Here is a 21,783-nt window from a genome sequence, read left to right on the forward strand (position 1 = left end):
GTCGTTGCTAACGCGCCTCCGTTGCCATGAGGAGCCCTCCCTCTTAGAAAGCTGGTTGCCATGGCGCCATCTTAGGCGATGATGCGGTTGCCATGGCAGCGACGCGGGAGGAGAGGCGGGCTGGGGTGGGTGTCGCGCGCCCTCCGGCCACCAGGGTCCGCTGCTGGGAGCGGAAGCGGGGAAACGAAGCAGAGCGGTCGACCCCCTGCTCTCGCGCGCCTCGCTCCGCGGCAGCGCGGCGAGCTTCCGGCTCGGGGCGCGTACGCTCCTGCCGCTGGCGCGCCAGTAGGCTATGGGGAACTCGTTGGCAGTGGCGGACCCTCCTCCCTCGGCGGAAAGATGGCGGCGGGCGCCGCCGCGGAGTGAGTTGCGGGAGCCGGGCTCTTGTGCGGCCCCGCGAGGGGCGGGCGGGGAAGGCTCGGCGAGGCGGGGTCGCGCCCGTCGCGCTCGCTGAGGCCCGTTGGGCGCGGGGCGCCCCTGCTTCTCCCCCGCGCCGCGCCGCGGCCTCGGGCCTGCGCCTCCCCTGTCCCGCGGCGAGGCGGCTGACGCGCTCGGCTAGCGCTCGGAAAGGGGCTTCCGGGCATCGCCCCGCCTAAGGAGCCCGGCCCGTGGGGGGCGGGGAGGGAGCAGCTCTTCCCCAGCGGTGCCCTGTGAGAAATAAACCGGCCGAGTAACTCTCCGCGGAGCCCAGAGGACCCGCAGCGGAGGGTGCCTGCGGCATCAGCATGGTCTGCTGATCTCAGCTCCGCGGTTTCTTCCAGTCAGCCTCCACTGCCCTGTATCTGCCTCAGCTGTGCTTGGATCCCGCCCCCAGGCACGGTGCTGCCTATGGGTTCTCCCCACCACCCACCATCCTCCTCCCCGTCTTCCCCACCAGCCACCGCTGCCTCCGCCTGCCTGCCCGTCTTTTTCTTGCCCACCTCCTTCTCCCTGGTCCGCAGTGCCCCCTTCTCCGTGGCCGCTGTGTCCTCTTCCTCACCAGTCGCTTCCCCCTCCTCCTTGTCGGCCTCCACCTCCTCCTTTGCTTGGCCCCCTCTGCCTGTTGCCTCCTGCCTGCCCAGCCTCCCAAGTGTTTCGGGGCGGGGGTGGGGGGACACTTCTGAATAGGAGCCAGTGTCGACATCTGGAATTGTATTCAGGAATCCAAGATGATGGGTGGCAGATGCAGAGTTGACTTGGTCCCCTTTCAGAAGTGCTGCCATCTCACCCCTGGGGAAACTGTTCAGGTTGGCAGTGAGACCCATGACGGCGGTGGTGGCGCTTTTGAATTGGAGCCATGTCAGCACTCAGTTACGCTCTGCACTTGCCATTCACCAAGCGGCCGGCATGGTCAGGGATGGGCCCTTCTGAGCCTGTTGGCTCTCGGCTGCTGCCTGATCGTGCTGACCCCTGATGCTGGGCTCGGGCTCATTTATTTTCATTCATTCGTTTATTACGTTTCTATACTGCCCAGTAACGGACACTCCTAGTATGGGGTGCATGGAGTTACCCATCCTTGGAGGAGGCTACCTGTTGCATTTCTGCATGAGACCCTGCTCTAGGCTTTCCTCCTTTCCGCCTGCCTAGAACAGGACTTCTGCAGGAATGGTGCATGTGCGCCTTTGAAGATGGGAGATTTTCTTAAGAAGCAATCCTATGGGGATAGGCGGCCGCCTCCAAACTCGGAGGTGACCACCTATCCAATGCACAGTGGGAGGAGTGTGGAAGGGATCGTCTTCTCCGCGCTCCAGCCACCCTGCATTCACAGCTAAATGGCCGATTTCGACTCTCTAGCTGCAGGACATTGGAGCACAGGGTGCGGAGGCCGGATGACACATAGGAAGTGTCATACTGGCACTTCCGCACGCCCTGCCCCCAGGAATGCCCCCTTTTGCCCCACTCCATGCTGCTCTTACGAGCGCGGGGGTTATCTGTGCCACCTATGTGGCGGCAGGGGAGAGAGTGGGGAGGTGGTTCTCTGGGAACCGACCAATCCTATGGCCGTCTAGCCGCTGTCTAGTGGGCGTAGGATTGCGCCCTTGGAGTATATACAAAGATGTCCTAGCCCAAGTCATATTATTGGTCCATCTAGGTTAGTACTCTCTACACTGACTGGCTGCAGCTCTCCAGGCTTTCAGGCTAGAGTCTTCCAGTTCCATCTGGAGGTTGTTGTTGTTCAGTCGTTAAGTCGTGTCCAACTCTTCATGACCCCATGGACCATAGCACGCCAGGCCTTCCTGCCCTCCTCTCTCTCCCAGAGTGTGCTCAAGTTCATTCCATCTGGAGGTACCGAAGATTGAATCTAGGACTTTCGAAGTGCAAAGCATATGCTCTACTACTGTGCTATGGCAATTATTACACACCCTTAAAAACAAGAACAGCATAGATACGTATTCAGTTTTAACTGAGCTGAGGCACACTGTATTCTGTCAGGAATTTGAGAAACACTAATAGAGTATTTGGACTTGGACCAGGGAGACCTGGATTGAAATCCCCGTTCAATCTGACTAGGTGGCTGTGGGCTGGTCACTATTTCTCAGCCAAACCTACTGCACATAGTCATAAGGATAAAACAGGAATGGGCAAGTTGTTGGCCTCCTGAAGTTGTTGGACAACAACTCCCATCATTCCTAGCCAGCATAGCCAATAGTGAGAGACAATGGGAGGTACAGTCCAACAATATCCGGCAGCCCAACAGTTGCTGGCCCCAGGGATAAAGGTAAAGAGGGGAGCCCTGAACTCCTTTGAGGGAGGGTGGAAATCTTTATTGTGGCAGATGTTGTGGTGTTATCTGATCCCCTGATACTTACCTAAATTGTTGTATGGAGGATTAATGAGTCTGTTCTTACAGAGGCCTTTATACCTGTTTTATTTTCAGTATTTTTCCAAACCTTAGCACTTCTTAGCTGGCAGCATGGATATTTTCTTTGTTAAAGCCTGCTTCTAAGCATCAGCATTTGAGAACTGTTGTATCTTCATTCCTATTTTATTTTTATTTCTAGTACACTCTCGGTTGCATAATAGCAGGCATGCCTTTTCATAATTCTTTGATATCATCTGAGAGAATGTTCATGTTTCAGTTCGGATCATATTTCCTGAGACGCTACGCCAGTAGGTTCATCTGCCCCATCTAATATTCTGATCTATTAGGCCAGATTGTTCCTGCTTCACTGCAAGACCAGGGGAGGACTGTTTTCCCCCCTGCTTTCTTCCTTGCAAAGTTTAAAACACATATAACAAGTACATTTGTCAAATTTGTTGTCAGATACCTTGTAAACATGATGTTACAGCTCAGACAACCTGATCACACTTTGTGCATTGAATGCATGCATATAGACAATGGCCAATAACCAGATAGTCATTCCTGTGGCACTCAGTACAAATAATCTTTGTAAAGACTGAGGTGACTTAAAAGTTGACACATTTAGAGAACAATCCTATGTCCTCTAGACAGCATCGAGGGAGGTAGGATTTTTCAGTTTCCCAACTGTGAGCTCGTAGACAGTGCTACGAGGTTGTATATCGGAAATAATGCTTCCCTCCCCCGCCCCCTTGTAGACGGGCGGAGAGAACCGTGCCATTGCCTCTGTGTTCATAGTACAGAGGGGTGAAAACGGTGTTCCTGGGGGCAGGGATGGGAGGAGACCATGGAAGCTGTTTTAGACGGCTTCCTATGGTCTCCAGCTCTGTTACTGCTCCCTTCCCAAAGCCGCACTTAGATGCGCGAAAATGCACGTCTAAAGCAAAGTGCAGGGCAGCTGCAGCAAGGAGGGAATCCTCTATGTTGCTTCCACCCTGCATTGGATAAGTGGTCGCCTCCAAGTTCAGGGGAGGTCAAAGGCGCCTGTCCATCTCTATAGGATTGCGCCCTTATTGTGGCAGAAATTTCATGGGCCAAAGTCCCACCTTACCCCATTTCTCAGATTTCGCTTTAGGATTGCCTGTAGTTAGTGAGAACAGTGGTATAATCTTAAATAGATGCTGTGTGTGAGTCTGGGGTTGACTTTCTTTCCTATGACATCTCCTTGCAGCCTCATTCTCACAGCATCCACATTCTCCTTTCCTTGACAGCATGATCTGCTTTGGGGCTCTGTCTGATTCCAGCTGGCCTGGGGCATTCTCTACTTGAAGAAGATAGTATGGATCATGAGGCCCCAACCATCAGGCCTCGTCGGATCCAGAACCAAAATGTCATCTACCGTCTGGAACGTCGAAGGATCACCTCTGGCAAGACTGGGACCCACTGGCACCAGGTCCGCATCTTCCACCAAAATGTCTTCCCCAATTTTACCGTGGTCAATGTTGAAAAACCACCCTGCTTCTTACGGAAGTTCTCACCTGATGGAAGGTACTTCATCGCCTTCTCCTCGGATCAGACCTCTTTGGAGATCTATGAATATCAGGGGTGTCAAGCAGCAGAGGACCTCCTCCAGGGCTACGATGGGGAAATCTTGGCTAATGGCAATGACCAGAGGTCCATCAACATCCGCGGGCGGCTCTTTGAACGTTTCTTTGTCCTCCTTCACATTACCAATGTGGCCTCCAATGGTGAGCACTTGAACCGCGAATGTAGCTTGTTCACGGACGATTGCCGCTATGTTATTGTTGGCTCTGCTGCCTATCTGCCTGAGGAGCCCCACCCTCCCTTCTTTGAGGTTTACCGCAACAGTGAATCAGTGACCCCTAACCCTAGGTCCCCTTTGGAAGATTACTCTTTGCACATCATAGACCTTCACACAGGCAGGCTGTGTGACACCAGGACGTTCAAATGCGACAAAGTCATCCTGTCCCACAACCAAGGACTCTACCTGTATAAGAATATCCTGGCTATTCTGTCTGTACAGCAGCAAACCATCCATGTCTTTCAGGTAACACCTGAGGGCACTTTCATTGATGTACGAACCATTGGCCGCTTTTGCTATGAGGATGACCTTCTCACGCTCTCTGCCGTCTATCCAGAGGTCCAACGGGATTCTCAGACAGGCATGGCCAACCCATACAAAGAGCCGTTCATAAACTCTCTGAAACACAGGCTGCTGGTCTACTTGTGGCGACGGGCAGAGCAGGATGGGAGCGCTATGGCTAAAAGGAGGTTCTTCCAGTATTTTGACCAGCTGAGACAGCTGCGCATGTGGAAGATGCAGCTATTGGATGAAAACCATCTCTTCATCAAGTACACAAGTGAAGATGTAGTCACGTTACGGGTGACGGACCCTTCACAGGTAAGAATCTGACCTTTGTCAGGAACTAACCTGACACGATGGTGAAGTCTGTAGTCATGCATATAAATCCTGTAGTCAGCTTTCCCCAGCATATGGGTCTCTCGAGATGTTTTGGCTTATAACTCATAGGAACATAAGAAGCTGCCTTGTACTGAGTGGGACCATTGGTCCCTGAAGCCCAGTACTGCCGACACAGACCGGCAGAGGTTCTCCAGGGTTTCAGAGAGGTATTTTTCCTGCCCCACCTAGAGATGCCAGGGATTGAACCTGGGACCTTCTGCATGCAGATCATATGCTCTTTTACCACTGAGCTACTTCCCCTTCCATTCCTGTCAACTATCATCCCTGACTATTGGCAGTGCTGTTTGGGATTGATGGGACTTGTTGTCCAAAACATCTGGAGGGACCCAGGTTGGGGAAGGCTGCTGCAGTCTATGCTTCTGGTCAGTATGCTGCTTTCAGATTGTGTGTGTTAACAGAAAAAGGCCTCTTGGGTCTTGAGGGGTTCTAACCCAGCATTCTGTTCCCAGCAGTGACTAGCCAGATGATTACTGTAAGCACCCAGGGATAAAGGCAACAGCTCTCCCTTATTTCTTGCCCCTCCAACAACTGTTATTCAGAGCTGTGGAAGGTTCCATTTATAGTAGGCCAGTCTCAATGTCATTTTTTTTTACTTGAGTTGGCGTGTTAAAAGCAGGCACCCATGCTGGATAAATTGTGCCTAGGATGGCATGGAAGATGTTGGCTGACCTACTATTACCTGCCCTGGCTAATAGCTGGAGATAGACTTATCCTCCTTCATGAATTTGTTCAATCCTTTCTAAAAGCCATCTTAGTCAGCAGTCCCCGCCTTGGTTTGTGGCAGTGAGTTCCATAATTTAATGCATTGTGTGAAGCAGTTCTTTTTGTATGTCTGTCGACTCCACCCTGAATCCACAGCCCATCAGTTTCACTGGGTGACCTTGAGTTCTGCCATTAGGAAACATTGAGAAAACACCACCCCCTCCATCCATTTGTTCTTCTACATTCGTAATTTTATAAAAAGCTTTTATCATGCCCCTGTCATTATTTGTTATTCCTTTCCAATCTTTTTATTCTCTGCATTTTAAATGTTTCAGTGTTTATTGTTTTAAATCTGCTACTGTATTTTTTGATCTTTACACTGCCGCTGGTTTAAACTCTGGTTTTATATCGTAGTTTGCAACTTTTTAAAGCGTTATATTATGTTTCATCATGTTGTTGTATTTTGTGGTTTTAACTGTGTGAACTGCCCAGAGCTTCAGCTATTGGTCAGTACAGAAATTTAAGAAATAAATGGGTAAATAAATAGACCTAAACACTTCAGCACAGACTTCCCCAGGCTGGTGCCATCCAGATGTGTTGGACTACAACTCCCATTGTTGCCACACAACCTGGACAATGGCGGGGGATGCTGGGAGTTGTAGTGCAGCATATCTGGAGGGCACCAGCTTGGGGAATTCCTCTTAGAGGGGTTTCATGTTTTGTTGGCATCTCTGTTTCACATAGCCAGGTTTCCCATATGATTTAATAATGACAGATTCTTCTCCCTTGTGTGAGTGATAATTGCTACTGTAATGCAGTAGCTGAGGGATGTTGTGGCAATGGTGATGAAGCCTCTGGTTTGCAAGTGGAGGGTAGGGGGCAGGCAGAGGGTCTCTGGCTGCCATTGGCTCAGCTGCTGTGATCTGAGGGACAGGACAGGTGAAAGGGTGTAGGGAAGGAGGAATGGAATGGGAACTCTATATGGGGTTGGTAAACTGGGAGGGAGAGTAGAGGTGCATATGGCTAGATACTGCAAAGGTGAAGAAGGTTGATGTTTTTGTACTAATTTGGCGTAACGAGCCAGATGTTTTGACTTCAGGCCTCTAATTTATTGTATTGCTCTTTGCTGTCCAAACTATTAATGACAGTCAGGCCCAAACTGTATCTGTTACATCAGTCCAGGATGTTCAAAATAAAAAATGATATTTCTTGTTCCTTCATCCAGTTCCCAAACATTCTATGAAGACTGTTGTTGGACTTCAAGCCTAATATTGTTTGCATTATTTGAGTTTTTCTCCTATTGCACTTCTTCACTTTGCAACCTACTGCAGGGTTGTTTTTTTTAGCACTGTGACCAAGAGATGTCATTTGCCAGCAGGTCTTCTGATGATCATAGAATCATAGAATAGTAGGGTTGGAAGGGGCCTACATGACCATTGAGCCCAACCCTCTGCCCAATGCAGGAATCCAAGTCAGAGCATCCCTGACAGGTGGCTGTCCAGCCTCATCTTGAATGCCTCCAGTGTGGGAGAGCCCACCACCTCCCTACGTAATTGGTTCCATTGTCACATTAACAGTCAGGAAGTTTCTCCTGAAGTTCAGCCGGAATCTGGCTTCCTGTCACTTGAGCCCATTATTCCGTGTCCTACACTCTAAGATGATCAAGAAGAGATCCTGGCCTTCCTCTCTGTGACAACCTTTCAAGTACTTGAAGAGCACTATCATCTCTCCCCTCGGTCTTCTCTTCTCAAGGCTAAACATGCCCAGTTCTTTCAGTCTCTCTTCTTAGGGCTTTGTTTCCAGTCCCCTGATCATCTTTGTTGCCCTCCTCTGAACCCTCTCCAGTTTGTCTGCATCCTTCTTAAAGTGTGGTGCCCAGAACTGGACACAGTACTCCAGATGAGGCCTAACCAGTGCTGAGTAGAGGGGAACTAGTACTTCCCGGGATTTGGAAGCTATGCTTGTATTAATGCAGCCTAAAAGAGCATTTGCCTTTTTTTGCAGCCACATCACATTGTTGGCTCATATTCAGGTTATGATCTACAATGATTCCAAGATCCTTGTAGTGTTGTTGAGCCATGTATCCCCCATCTTGTAACTGTGCATTTGGTTTCTTTTCCCTAGATGCAGAACTTGGCATTTATCCCTATTAAATGTCATTCTGTTGTTTTCTGCCCAGCGCTCCAGTCTATCCAGATCACTTTGAATTTTGTTTCTGTCTTCCAAAGTATTAGCTGTCCCACCCAATTTTGTGTCATGTGCAAATTTGCTCAGCATTCCCTGCACCTCCTCCTCCAAGTCATTCATACAAATGTTGAAGAGCACTGGGCCCAGGACTGAGCCCTGCGGTACCCTGCTCATTACCTCTCCCCAGTTTGAGAAGATCCCATTGATAAGCACTCTTTGAGTCCCATTTTGTAGCCAAGTGTGGATTCACCTGATCATTGTTTCATCTAGCCCACTTTGAGCTAGTTTGCTCATCAGGAGATCATGGGGCACTTTGTCGAAAGCTTTGCTGAAGTTGAGGTATATGATGTCCACAGCATTCCCACAGTCCGCAAGGGAGGTTACCTGATCAAAAAATGAGATCAGATCTGATGAGATCAGTCAGGATTTGTTCTTGACAAATCCATGTTGGCTTCGAGTAATCACTGCATTGTTTTCAAGGTTCTTACAGAGTGATTGCTTTATAATCTGCTCCAGAATTTTCCCAGAGATTGATGTCAGACTGGTCTGTAGTTTCCAAGGTCCCCTTTTTACCCTTTTTGAAGATAGGGACAACATTAGCCCTCCTCCAGTCATCGGGCACTTCACCCATCCTACATGATTTCTCAGAGATAATAGACAGTGGCTCTGAGAGTTCTTCTGCCAGTTCCTTTATTACTCATTCAAAGTAATTAGGTGTTCCTTGACCATATGCCTATCGATCTCAAGCTGCAATCCTGCCCCTTCAGCCTGAACTTCGCCTTTGCCAGGGGGGTCATAAACCCTCTTTTGGGAGAAGACTGTGCCAAAGTAAGAATTGAGCACTTCTGCCTTTTTTTGGTCATCTGTTATCATTTTGCCATCCTTATTTAATAGCTGAACCACCATTTCTTTCCTCTGTCTTTTACTATGCACATAGCTGAAGAAAGTCTTTTTGTTGCTTTTAGCATCCCTCACTTACCTCTGCTCGTTGTCAGCTTTAGCCTTCCAATTCTGTGCTACCTGCCTGTACTTTTCCTTTGTTGCTTGGCCTTCTCTCCACTTCCTATATGTGTACTTTTTTGTTTTCAGGTCATCTCTAAGCTTTTTGTGAAGCCACATTAGCTTCTTCTGTTGTCTTCCACCTTTTTTTTTCATGTTGGAATTGTTTGTAATTGTGCCTTTAGAATTTACTTTTTAAAAAACTCCCACCCATCTTGGACTCCTTTTCTCGTTAAAGTCGCTTGCTATGGGACCTTGCTGATCATAGAATAGTAGGGTTGGAAGGGGCCTACAAGGCCATCGAGTCCAATCCCCTGCTCAATGCAGGAACCCTGATTCCCAGGCAGTCTCCCATCCAAGTACTAACCAGGGCTGACCCTGCTTAGCTTCGAGATCAGACAAGATCAGGCACCTCCAGGTCCTTGAGGTTATACCTCCAGGTCCTTGTTCTGAGTTTATTAAAATCAGCTTTCCTAAAATCCAGGGTACACGTTTGGCTACACTCGGCTTTTGCTTCCTTTAGAAACAATAACTCAAGTATAACATGGTTGCTTTCCCCCAGAGTTCCTGTAACTGCTACTTTTTCCACTAAGTCATCTCTGTTGGTTAGGATCAAGTCAAGGATAGCCAATCCTCTAGTTCCTTCCTCTAGTTATCTGCCACACAAGTCAGGAATTACCTGAAGGGGCCATGTTTTGTAGAATTTATCTCCCAACAAATATGGGAGAAATTGAAGTCCCCCATTACTACTACATCATGCTTCCTTGAAACATTGGCTATTTGCTTTTCAAAAGTTTCATCCTCATCTTCTCCTTGATTGGGTGGCCAGTAGTAGACTCCGACCACCATGTTCCTTTTATTCTTTGCTCCATTTATTTTCAACCAGATACTCTTGATAGGGCTACCAAGCTCATCCTCCTGTATTTCTGTGCAGAGATATATATTTTTCACATATAGTGCAACCCCACCTCCCTTTTTGTTCCTCCTGTTCTTTTTGAACAAGTTATATCCTTCAACTGCTGTATTCCAGTCATGAGACTCATCCCACCAGGTCTCAGTTACATCTATCAAATCATAATTTCCCTCCTGTATTAAGAGTTCAAGTTCATTTTGTTTGTTTCCCATACTCTGGGCATTAGTATATAGACATCGAAGACCATGTGCTTCATGGTCTGGCTTTCTTCCTACATGTTTGTGAAGACTATTATTGTGCGCTGTTAGAGTTGTTCATTGCGGTGCATGACTGTATTTGTGGCTTAAGCAGGGACAAAAGCAAACACTGTTGCCCCAAAGGACAGGTGAATTTCCGTTATCTATAAAAACAAAACCTTAGGCTTATATAAGAACCTGGCTGCATGTTATGACTGCTCAGGTAGGTGGCTGATGGTTTGGCATCCCAAAAGTCTCCCTGCTACAGCTATCCCAAAAGGCAGTGAAAGCTGGAGTGTCTTCGTTCCCATGAAAGAGAAAGAGCTCCAGACACTTCAAAGGAATGGGAAATAGCTGTTTGCCTGGGGAAAGGAGACACGTATATTCTCACTGCTGGCATAGGCTGCTCCCCTCCCTTCTGGCCCCCATCTTCCAATGTTGATTTGGGGGCTGAGCAGTTAACAGTCAAATTACACATTTTTCCTGCTCTCCCCAATTTAAACAAGAAGAAAAATCAACCCAGCCAGCTGTGAGTCATGAGTCACTAACCCGTGGTTAAGGACGATGACCTATTCCTTGATTCATCTCGGGCTCTGTCTCCTTCCAGGGAGAGTTGGGAAAGGCGAGGGGCAAGAGGATACTTCAGGCCCCTCCAGCCTTCCCTGCCTGTTGGGATTGTTGTAGGAGAGGGTCCCGGTGCATTCCCAAGCACAAGCCAAAGTGCTAGTGCTCTCCTTTCAAGCCCAACCCTTGGGAACCAGGCACCTGAGGGACTGTTTGATCCCATGTCAGTCTGCTTGTGCACTGCACTGCCATGATCTCTTCCCTCAGCTGGCACCACCAGCAGCCATTCCAGCAGGCTGTACTGAGCAGATGAGAAGGGGAAATGTGGCCATCCCAACAGTCCTGCTGAAATAATTATTCCCCCCTCCTCTCCTCCTCCCCTCCCCTCCTCTCCCTGTTCCTCTTTCCTTGTGTGTCATGTATTTTTAAGCCAGCAGGTAGAGACCGTCTTGTTTAATGGATTACATGTAAGCCGTTCTGGGAACCTTTTTGGCTGAGGAGCGGCATAAAAAATACTTCAAATTAATAAATAAATGAATCTCCAGACACCTCCCTGTGCCCAGTGAGTGATCAGGTTCACTACACTAAACACATATTTTAAAAAACACACAAACAAAAACCGGTCACAAAGTGAAGGAATTCATCAGGAGCCAAGCCCTGGGAATGCAAACAGTATTTTAATGTATTGATTTTATTTATATAAAAATGTATAGCTCACCCTTCTGGTGCTTATACACCAGTCAGGGTGGCTAAGAACAATTAAAACCAATAATAAAAGACAATGACATTGCACAATATCAGCAACAACTAATCCAAACAGACAGATGAAGCAGATAAAACAAAGTCAACACTTAAAGCTTACATCATATAAAACAAAGACCTAAATAGGAAGGTCTTTGCCATGTGGGCAAAATGCTGTTAAAGAAGATGCTCCTTCAGCCTCTGGGGTGGAGAATTCCACAATTTAGGTATGGCCACAGAGAAGGCCCTTTCTCTTTCCCCCATCAGTCGTGCCTTCAACATAATTGGTAGGCAGAACAGGGCCTTTCTGTCAGATCTTAGGGCACAGAGAAGCTGATAGGAGAGGAGGTGAGCCCTACAGTGTCCTGGACCGTAGCCATTTAGGGCTTTAAAGGTGTTTGTCAACTTTGAGTGGTGCCTGGAAACAAATCGGTAACCAGCATAGCCCTCAGTGTAATAGGGTGTAATAGGGTCCGGCCAGTGAGTGTCCACCAGCGTGCTCACAGCTGCATTCTGGACCAATTGCCATTTCCGAAGACTCTTCGAAGGCAGCCCCAGGTAGAGTGCATTGCAGTAACCCAGCCTAGATGTAACTAAGGCATGTTCACCATGGCCAGGTCTGACCTCGTAAGGAACAGATGCAGTTGGCATGCCAGCCTGAACTGGTCAAAGACAGTCCTGGCTACAGCTGCCACCTAACTTGAAGTAAAATGGATGTTGACTGAGGCAGAGGGAGCTCTCAGCTGTGGTGCCCCAGTAGTGGAATTCACTTCCCAGGGACAACAACACTGCACTTTTTTAGGCACTAGGCAAAGACCTTTTTATTTTCCCAGGCTTTTAACCTCCGATGGGTTTTAACTCCTGCTGAAATTGGGTTTTTTAAGTTCTGCCTTCAACTATGGTATATTGATAATTGTTGCTGTTTATTCGGTCAGTCGCTTCCGACTCTTCGTGACTTCATGGACCAGCCCACGCCAGAACTTCCTGTCGGCCGTCGCCACCTCCAGCTCCCCCAAGGTCGAGTCTGTCACCTCCAGAATATCATCCATCCATCTTGCCCTTGGTCGGCCCCTCTTCCTTTTGCCTTCCACTTTCCCCAGCATCAGCATCTTCTCCAGGGTGTCCTGTCTTCTCATTATGTGGCCAAAGTACTTCAGTTTTGCCTTTAATATCATTCCCTCAAGTGAGCAGTCTGGCTTTATTTCCTGGAGTATGGACTGGTTTGATCTTCTTGCAGTCCAAGGCACTCTCAGAATTTTCCTCCAACACCACAGTTCAAAAGCATCGATGTTCTTTGGCTCAGCCTTCCTTACGGTCCAGCTCTCGCAGCCATAGGTTACTATGGGGAATACCATTGCTTTAACTATGCGGACCTTTGTTGTCAGTGTGATGTCTCTGCTCTTAACTATTTTATCAAGATTTGTCATTGCTGTCCTCCCAAGAAGTAAACGTCTTCTGATTTCCTGGCTGCAGTCAGCGTCTGCAGTAATCTTTGCGCCTAGAAAGACAAAGTCTGTCACTACCTCCACGTTTTCTCCCTCTATTTGCCAGTTATCAATCAAGCTGGTTGTCATAATCTTGGTTTTTTTGAGGTTTAACTGCAACCCAGCTTTTGCACTTTCTTCTTTCACCTTCGTCATGAGGTTCCTCAGCTCCTCCTCACTTTCAGCCATCAAAGCGGTATCATCTCCAGATCGGAGATTGTTAATGTTTCTTCCAGCGATTTTAACTCCAGCCTTGGCTTCATCAAGCCCAGCACGTCGCATGATGTGTTCTGAGTACAGGTTGAATAGGTAGGGTGAGCGTATACAACCCTGCCGTACTCCTTTCCCAATCTTAAACCAGTCCATTGTTCCATGGTCTGTTCTTACCGTTGCTACTTGGTCGTTATACAGATTCCTCAGGAGGCAGACAAGATGACTTGGTATCCCCATACCACCAAGAACTTGCCACAATTTGTTATGATCCACACAGTCAAAGGCTTTAGAATAGTCAATAAAACAGAAATAGATGTTTTTCTGAAACTCCCTGGCTTTCTCCATTATCCAGCGGATATTGGCAATTTGGTCTCTATTTCCTCTGCCTTTTCTAAACCCAGCTTGTACATCTGGCAATTCTCGTTCCATGAATTGCTGGAGTCTACCTTGCAAGATCTTGAGCATTACCTTACTGGCATGTGAAATAAGTGCCACTGTTCGATAGTTTGAACATTCTTTTGTGCTTCCCTTCTTTGGTATGGGGATATAAGTTGATTTTTTCCAATCTGTTGGCCATTCTTGTGTTTTCCAAATTTGCTGCACCTTGACAGCATCATCTTGCAAGATTTTAAACAGTTCAGCTGGGATACCGTTGTCTCCTGCTGCCTTGTTATTAGCAATGCTTCTTAAGGCCCATTCAACCTCACTCTTCAGGATGTCTGGCTCTAGCTCACTGACCACACCATCAAATCTATCCCCGATATTATTATCCTTCCTATACAGATCTTCCGTATATTCTTGCCACCTTTTCTTGATCTCTTCTGCTTCTATTAGGTCCTTGCCATCTTTGTTTTTGATCATACCCATTTTTGCCTGGAATTTACCTCCGATGTTTCTAATTTTCTGGAGGTGGTCTCTTGTCCTTCCTAGCCTATTATCTTCTTCTGCTTCCGTGCATTGCTTGTTTAAAAATAATTCCTTATCTCTTCTGGCTAACCTCTGGAATTTTGCATTTAATTGGGCATATCTCCCCCTATCACTGTTGCCTTTTGCTTTCTTTCTTTCTTGGGCTGCTTCCAGTGTCTCAGCAGACAGCCATCTTGCCTTCTTGGTTTTCTTTTTCTTTGGGATGTTTTTTGTTGCCACCTCCTGAACAATGTTGCGAACTTCTGTCCATAGTTCTTCTGGGACCCTATCTACTAAATCTAGCCCCTTAAATCTATTCTTCACCTCCACTGCATATTCATGAGGAATATTCGTGAGCTCATATCTAACTGATCTATGGGTCTTCCCTATTCTCTTTAGTCTGATTCTAAATCGTGCAATAAGAAGTTCGTGATCTGAACTACAATCAGCTCCAGGTCTTGTTTTTACCGACTGCATAGATGTCCACCACCTTTGGCTACAAAGGATGTAGTCAATCTGATTTCGGTGTCGACCGCCTGGTGAAGTCCATGTATAAAGTCGTCTCTTAGGCTGTTGGAAGAGAGTGTTTGTTATGCACAGTGAGTCGTCTTGGCAAAATTCTATCAGCCTATGTCCTGCTTCATTTTGTTCTCCCAGACCATGCTTGCCTGTAATTCCAGGTGTCATTTGACTACCCACCTTAGCATTCCAGTCTCCTGTAATGAAAATAACATCTTTGTTTGGCGTACTATCCAGTAGGTGCTGCAGATCCTCATAGAACTGATCTACTTCTGCTTCTTCAGCATCTGTGGTTGGGGTGTATATTTGGATCACTGTGATGTTAAATGGCTTACCCTGAATTCGAATTGAGATCATGGTGTCATTTTTTGGATTGTATCCAAGCACTGCTTTAGCCACTTTATTATTAAATATGAAGGCTACTCCATTTCTTCTGTGGTCCTCTTGTCCACAGTAGTAGATCTGGTGGTCATTTGATGTGAAGTGGCCCATTCCAATCCATTTCAGTTCACTGACACCCAAAATGTCTATATTTAATCTTGACATCTCCCCAATAACCACATCCAATTTGCCCTGGCTCATAGATCTTACATTCCAGGTTCCTATGGTGTGTTGATCTTTAGAACATCGGATTCGTCGTTCACCACCAGCACCATCGGCTGCTAGCCGTCCTTTCGGCTTTGAGCTAGCTGCATCATCACATCTGGGGCTAGTTGAACTTATCTTCTGTTCCTCCCCAGGAGCATTTTGACCATCTTCCGACCTGGCAGTCCTATCTTCCGATGGTATACCGACATATCTCTGGTTGTACTGATCCATTTAGTTTTCACGGCAAGAATACTGGGGTGGGTTGCCGTTTCCTTCCCCAGGGATCGTATTTAGTCTGACCTCTCTGCCATGACCTTCCCATCTTGGGTGTCCCTTCACGGTTTAGCTCATGACATCATTGAGGTGCTCAAGCTCCAGCACCACGACAAAGTAACAATCTCCTTTTGCTGAAGATATTGATAATTATTGTCCCATTATTTTATGATCTGTTGCAGTCTTCCCCAACCCAGTATCCTCTAGATGTGCTGGGACTACAACCCTCATCAGCCCCAGCTAGTCATGGCTGGCTAGGGCTGATGAGGAATGTAGTCCCAAGACATGCTGAGGGCACCGGTTTGGGGAAGACTGATCTGTTGTAAACTGCCTTGGACTTTTAAAAATGTTTTTTTTTTTTTTCATATCTTTCTAAGTGAGTATGCTATATATAATTTTCAACAATATGGACTAGAAACTTTTTTTTTTTTTCAGAATGAAAGCTAGGACTCCCAAGACTTTGTACAAACTTGAGCAATGAATCTTTAGACATGCAGAAATAATCGTGATTCTGATAATTTGTCCATGGTACAGACAGCATAGGGAAAGATTTCTTCGCAAGTACCTAGATGACTGATTGCAAAACCAAACTGCAGCTTTTGGACATTCTTGGATAAGAACGCCAGTAATTCAAAAGAAATTGTTAATGGCGCTCCGTCTTTCATTTCCCCAACAGCGGGGGACTCTGAAGGGTACACCATTTACAGGCAACAGTGGAGCACAATGCACTTTAAAAGGCTCATCTCGGCATGTTGGAAATATTAAGACAGGAAAAGAAAATAAGTACCCCCACCCCACCTCCAAATAAAACCTACCAACTCTCACTTCTCTGCATATACAGGGGGGAAATAATTGGTTGCCAGCTACCACCTGGCTTAAATATCACTACCCAGCAGGAACTAAAATTAAATCTGCCATTCTGAAAAAAACACACACCGGGTTTGGCGGAGAAAGGAAACAGGAACACTGATGTGTCCTGTTTGAAATAAGCAAAACAAAACCTGAATTGGAGGAATTTCACATTGCTTTGTAAATAATTTGATGGCAGTTAATGGCATAGTTAATCTGTTACCCATTGAGTTTGGCTGGAAAGTACAATGAGCTGGCTGGCGAAATGCAGATTCCTTCTGTCCAGCCACAAAATAGCATCTACCTTGGTTGGTTTAACTGGTTTGTGGGGAGAGTTACTCGCCGAGAGGGCTTCTGCCTGTACCCGTGTTAACTCTGCTGAAGTTAATTCTGCTTCCTCCGTCTCTCAGCCTTCGTTTTTTGTTGTGTACAACATGGTGACAACTGAGGTGATTGCTGTCTTTGAGAATACATCAGATGAGTTGCTGGAACTCTTTGAGAACTTCTGCGACCTCTTCCGGAATGCCACGCTTCACAGCGAGGTGGTCCAGTTCCCTTGCTCAGCCTCGAGCAACAACTTTGCCAGGCAGATCCAACGTCGGTGAGTTCTTTGGATTGCGCAGGGTGGCTAGTTGGTCCTCAAAGCCAATTAAGTTTAACTGGCTTTGTTGTTATCAATGGAGGCGGTGCTTTGAAAATAATATTTAGCATTATATATTTCTTTAAAGCAGGGTGGTTGAACCTGTTTCAGCCTGAGGGACGAATTCCATTTTGGAGAAGCTCTTGGGAGCTGCATTCCAGTGGTGGCAAAAGGGGTGAGACCCAAACTACCAAAGCTACCAGCATATTTTACCTTAAAGCTCTTACTGTCGGTAACTAAGCCTAAGGAGAGGCATTTCAACTGTTTAGAATGGGGAATAAACTGCATCAAAGCTAGGAAACCACCCAAGCAGTTATGGCTGGGGGGAACGGGAAGGGGTGTGGCCATCTGGTAACCCCAGGGGGGTGATTGGGACCCCAGGAGGGCCAGATTTGGCTCCTGAGCCTCTGTTCCCTGCTTTAAAATGTCCCAAGTACTTTACGTACATTATCGGTCATCTTTGCAACAGCCACGTAAGGCAGGCTAGTGTCATTGTCTCCATGTTGCAAGTGGTGAGGCCTCAGGGAGCTGTGTTGCCTAAGGTCAAATAGCGAGCTTATGGCAGAGGTGAGATTTGATCCAGGGACTTGGGGAAGGAAGCTCAGAGGGTAGAGCACCCGCTTTCCGTGCAGAAGTCCCCAGTTTCTTGCTTTACATTTACATTTCTGTATCGCCCAATAGCTGAAGCTCTCTGGGTAGTTCCCAACAATTAGCTGAAGCTCTCTGGGCAGTTCCAACAATAGTTCAGTCCCTGGCATCTCCAGTTGAAAAAGGATCATGTCGCAGGTGACAGGAGAGCTCTTTCTTTGCCAAAGACTCTGGGGAGCTGCTTCCAGTCACAGTGGACAATGCCGGGCTAGAATGACGAATAGTCTTAATACAGCTTCCTAAGTTCCTGCTTCGCAACTTAGGGCACAATCCTATGTATGTTTAGACAGGAGAAAGTCCTACAACTTCCAGTATTCCCCATCCAGCAGTGCTGCCTGGAGAATACTGGGACTTGTAGGATGTTCTTTTGTTTAAACATGCATGGGATTGCACCTTTATTTTCTTAGCCACTACATATAGGTCAGGGGTGTTGAACCTCTTTCAGCCCAATGGCCAAATTCAATTTCAGAGAAGCTCTTCAGGGGGCTGCATTCCAGTGGTGCGCAGGGTCAAAGGTAAAAGGGCTGGACCAAAATAGCAGCATGTTTTAGATGAAAGCTCTTCCTGCCAGGAACTCAGCCTTAGGAGAGGCGTTTTGAGCTTTTAGAATGGGGGAAAAAACTGCCCAAATGCTGGGAAACCACCAAACAATTGGTTGTTGGGCGAAAGGGGGTAGGGCCAGGGGAATGCAGTGTGGCCATCTGAGCAACCCTGGAGAGCTGGATTTGCCATGCTGGCCTTTGATACCCTGATGTAGGGGACTGGGGACAACAGGATATAATCAGAGGCAAGTTAACATGTATGTGGTCTTTGTTTGTTGGTTCTTTTCAGTTTTATTCCATTTTCCACCCAAGGAGATCAAGATACATGGTTCTCCCCCAGTTTTATCCTCACAACGTCACCATGAGGTAGTTTAGGCTAAGAGAATGATAAGGCCATCCTCTCAGGGAAGGTCAGCCAATGATCATCTTCTGCCATCTGCCATCTTCAAGGCAAGGTCACCCAATGAACTTCCTGGCTGAATGGGGATTTGAAACTTGGTCACCCCAGTTCTGGGCCAGCACTCTAACCTCTTCCCCACACTGAATGGGGAGGAAGGCTCAGGGACTGGAACAAGGCTTCATGGAAGTGATATGTTTTGAGCTCAGGCTTGAAATAAAGAGTGGTGGGCGGTATAAGAGAAGGAAGATGTTCCACACGCAAGCGGCAACAAAGAGAATATTGATTATTTGTGAATTGTACTTGGTTCTAGTGAAGAGAGCATACAGCTCTCTCCCATCTTCAAGGCAAGAAAACTAGTTTAGTCTCTTTACTGGAAGGAATTTTTCAGGCAGATTGTCAAGGACAGGCTACTCTTCAAAGCCTTTTGCCCTCCAGCTGCATTTTTTTCCTTTGCATAATCTGAATAATGGCTGCAGTGGATGGATTTCAACAACATATTTCGATCTTAGAAGATCCATCTGTAGCTCTAAACCTTTCACCTTTCATGTAGCTCAGAGGGAGAAGCTAGATTAATTTGTTGTGATACTAATCTCTCTCTCTCTCCCCATTTCTGATCTCTACCATATCATGTAGCTTAGGGGCTCCTGATCTTGGGAAGAAGCCAATTCGTATCAGTTTAGTTCAACACTTACCTCCAAAAAACAAACAAAACATGAATGCTGATTGGGGACTAAAGTGGCCAGTTTATTGCAGAGACTTTAAATTCTTACAGGGCTGAAAGGTTTAATTGGCAGATTAATCAACTAAGGCTTGAGTTGATTGATTGGTGGGTTCAGTTTTAATTAGGCTGTGATTTGAGGACAAGTCTTAGTTGTTTTTTTAAGGCTGTTGGTTCTGTTGTGTTACTTTAACAGAGATGGCAAAATAATTTAATAAAGGTTGCCTTTTTTAAACAGCAAGTGATGGCTTTAGTTCAGAGATGGAGAATGTGTCAGCCCTCCAGATGTTGTTGGACTGCCATCTGTTCATCTTCCCTCACTATTGGCTATGATGACTAGGGCTGATGGGAGTTGCAGTCCAACAACATCTGGAGAGCCACATATCCCCCATCTCTGTTTTAGTTTATTGACAGCACAGCCCTGAATATGTCTCCTTAGATGCAAGTCCCATTGACTTTGGTAGGGCTTACTCTCAGGTGAGTGGCTACAGGATTGCAGTCTCAACTGTACTTTTTTCTTTTCCTGAAGGAAAGCATCTCAGAAAGGTAGCTAAGATGAAGTTTTAGTAATATCCAGATGCACTTAATTGATTAACTCCTGTAGTGGTTTCCAAACTGTTTAGCCACAGGATATCTGTTCCACATTGATTTGCTGCTAGGATCCTTGGGCACATCTGCCTTGGCATCGAACCCCAGTTGTGTTGCAGGAGATTCTGGAAAGTGTTCCAGAACTCTCACTCAGTTTGTTTGAAGTTCTGCCCAAGCCTGTTCATCCTCGCAGTGGCCCGCATAGACACTGGCTGCACCCTAGAACGTCCCCAGCCTAGAACTCTAGGCTGCATGGCTAGAACTCACCCTGGGGCTGCAAATTCCAGGGGGAGGGGTGTCAGTGGTGGTGAGCAAGTTGCTCAGCCATCACAAATCTCACTGAGGAGCCCATGATTAGCAATGTCCAAGAAACCCCAGGGTTCTCTGCTGGAGCACACTTTGCAAACCACTGTGGTGATCAATTGTTGGTTAAAATGTGGAGGATTATTTAGCTGGTTGACAAGTCTTCAGAAGAACAAAGATTAAGCTGCTTTATACTGAACCAGCCCGTTGATTGCTCCATCTAACCCTGTACAATGACTGGCAGCAGCTCTCCAAGGCCTTAGCCAGAGGTTCTTCCCAATCCTGCTTCCTGAGATACTTGTCACTTGTGCTCCATCTAAGCCCTAATCTTTCCTCTCCTTTCATGAGCGTGGAATTTTTCCTGTGCTTTTCCATCTCTCCTTTTCCCAAGGCTAAGATGCAGTGGTTTTGTGTGGGGGTGGAGAGGAGAGATTTTTGTTTTGTTCCTTTCAACTCTGTCCTTTCACCCTGTCTGCTTCAGATTCAAGGACACTATTGTGAACGCAAAGTATGGTGGGCACACAGAGGCGGTACGGCGGCTGCTGGGCCAGCTTCCAATCAGTGCTCAGTCATACAGTGGCAGCCCCTACCTCGACCTCTCTCTCTTCAGTTATGACGACAAGTGGGTTTCGGTCATGGAGCGCCCCAAGACATGTGGTGATCACCCTATCAGGTATGCAGAGTGCCTCAAACATTGCCCACATTTAGAGTTTGAATGCATGATGCTGTTGTATATGTTCTGCATTTTGAAATGAACAAAAGAGAGACAGGTTATCGGGGTGTTCAGTACTCACCTGTCAGGAATGAATCTGAGGGTGTGGAGATATCAAGCAGCTCAGATTCAGAATGGTAACAGCCAGAACAGGGGGAGGCTCCCTCCCTAGTGAGCTCAGATATGGCAAAGCCTTCTTCCCAAGACCTTGGCACACAGATGGCTCAACCTGAAGGCCTCCCCCCTTTCCTCCTCCATGAGAACCCAGGTTTCAGGAGAGGAGGAGAGTGAGGGGTGTGACTTGAGGGATGTTAGGGTCTGTTGCAGAGCGAAGCGGGAAAGGTTAGAGGCGGAGCTCACACTCTCCACCCGGTTGGCTCTGCGTGATAGCCGCTGAAGGAGGGATGCCACTGCATCCCTCCAAAGCTAGTCTGGCCGAGAAGTTCTTGTTCAAACTGCTGGCAACTTCTTGAACTTCCACTTCGGCCTCTCTATTGATATTCCTAATTGTGTGGAGTAGCTATTTTCTTTGTAGCCTGAGAGTTTCCTAGAATGTGCATCTGTAAAGAACCTGGTTGTTAACTAATAAACTAGTGAGCCTGAAACCTGGTATCTTGGAGTGTGTTGATTGTGAAGGGGGAGTGTGACATCACCCATAGAATAGTCTCTCCATTCTGGAGAGGCTTACCTCTCTGCTCCACTGGAAGTCATGACAGCTAAATTGAGCCTCCATGTACAGGGGCAAGCTACCTGTGAACACAGAGAAGGCGGGACTA

At 47.1% G+C, this 21,783-nt stretch overlaps 1 protein-coding gene across 7 annotated transcripts in view; it reads left to right on the top strand.

Moving 5' to 3' along the window:
* The first annotated feature begins 226 nt into the window (after positions 1 to 226).
* DET1 (DET1 partner of COP1 E3 ubiquitin ligase) overlaps positions 227 to 21,783 on the top strand; it is a 38,267-nt gene continuing 16,710 nt past the window's right edge. For 3 of the 7 annotated variants that reach the window (XR_014785405.1, XM_084817332.1, XM_084817333.1), the window contains exons 1-4: positions 275 to 362; positions 4,051 to 5,201; positions 16,867 to 17,057; positions 20,777 to 20,968. Coding sequence is in view for 6 of the 7 variants with exons in the window: in XM_084817332.1 (XP_084673458.1) it covers positions 4,119 to 5,201; positions 16,867 to 17,057; positions 20,777 to 20,968 (1,466 nt within the window). In the remaining variant the exon portion in view is untranslated. Of the gene's footprint in view, positions 363 to 4,050; positions 5,202 to 16,866; positions 17,058 to 20,776; positions 20,969 to 21,783 lie in introns of all 7 variants that reach the window. The other 4 variants (XM_084817335.1, XM_084817336.1, XM_084817334.1 and 1 more) reach the window with 2 other exon arrangements.

Source organism: Heloderma suspectum, chromosome 11, assembly GCF_057233095.1.
Source record: "Heloderma suspectum isolate Gila_16-S chromosome 11, 16-S_ref, whole genome shotgun sequence".
Lineage (NCBI taxonomy): Eukaryota > Metazoa > Chordata > Lepidosauria > Squamata > Helodermatidae > Heloderma > Heloderma suspectum.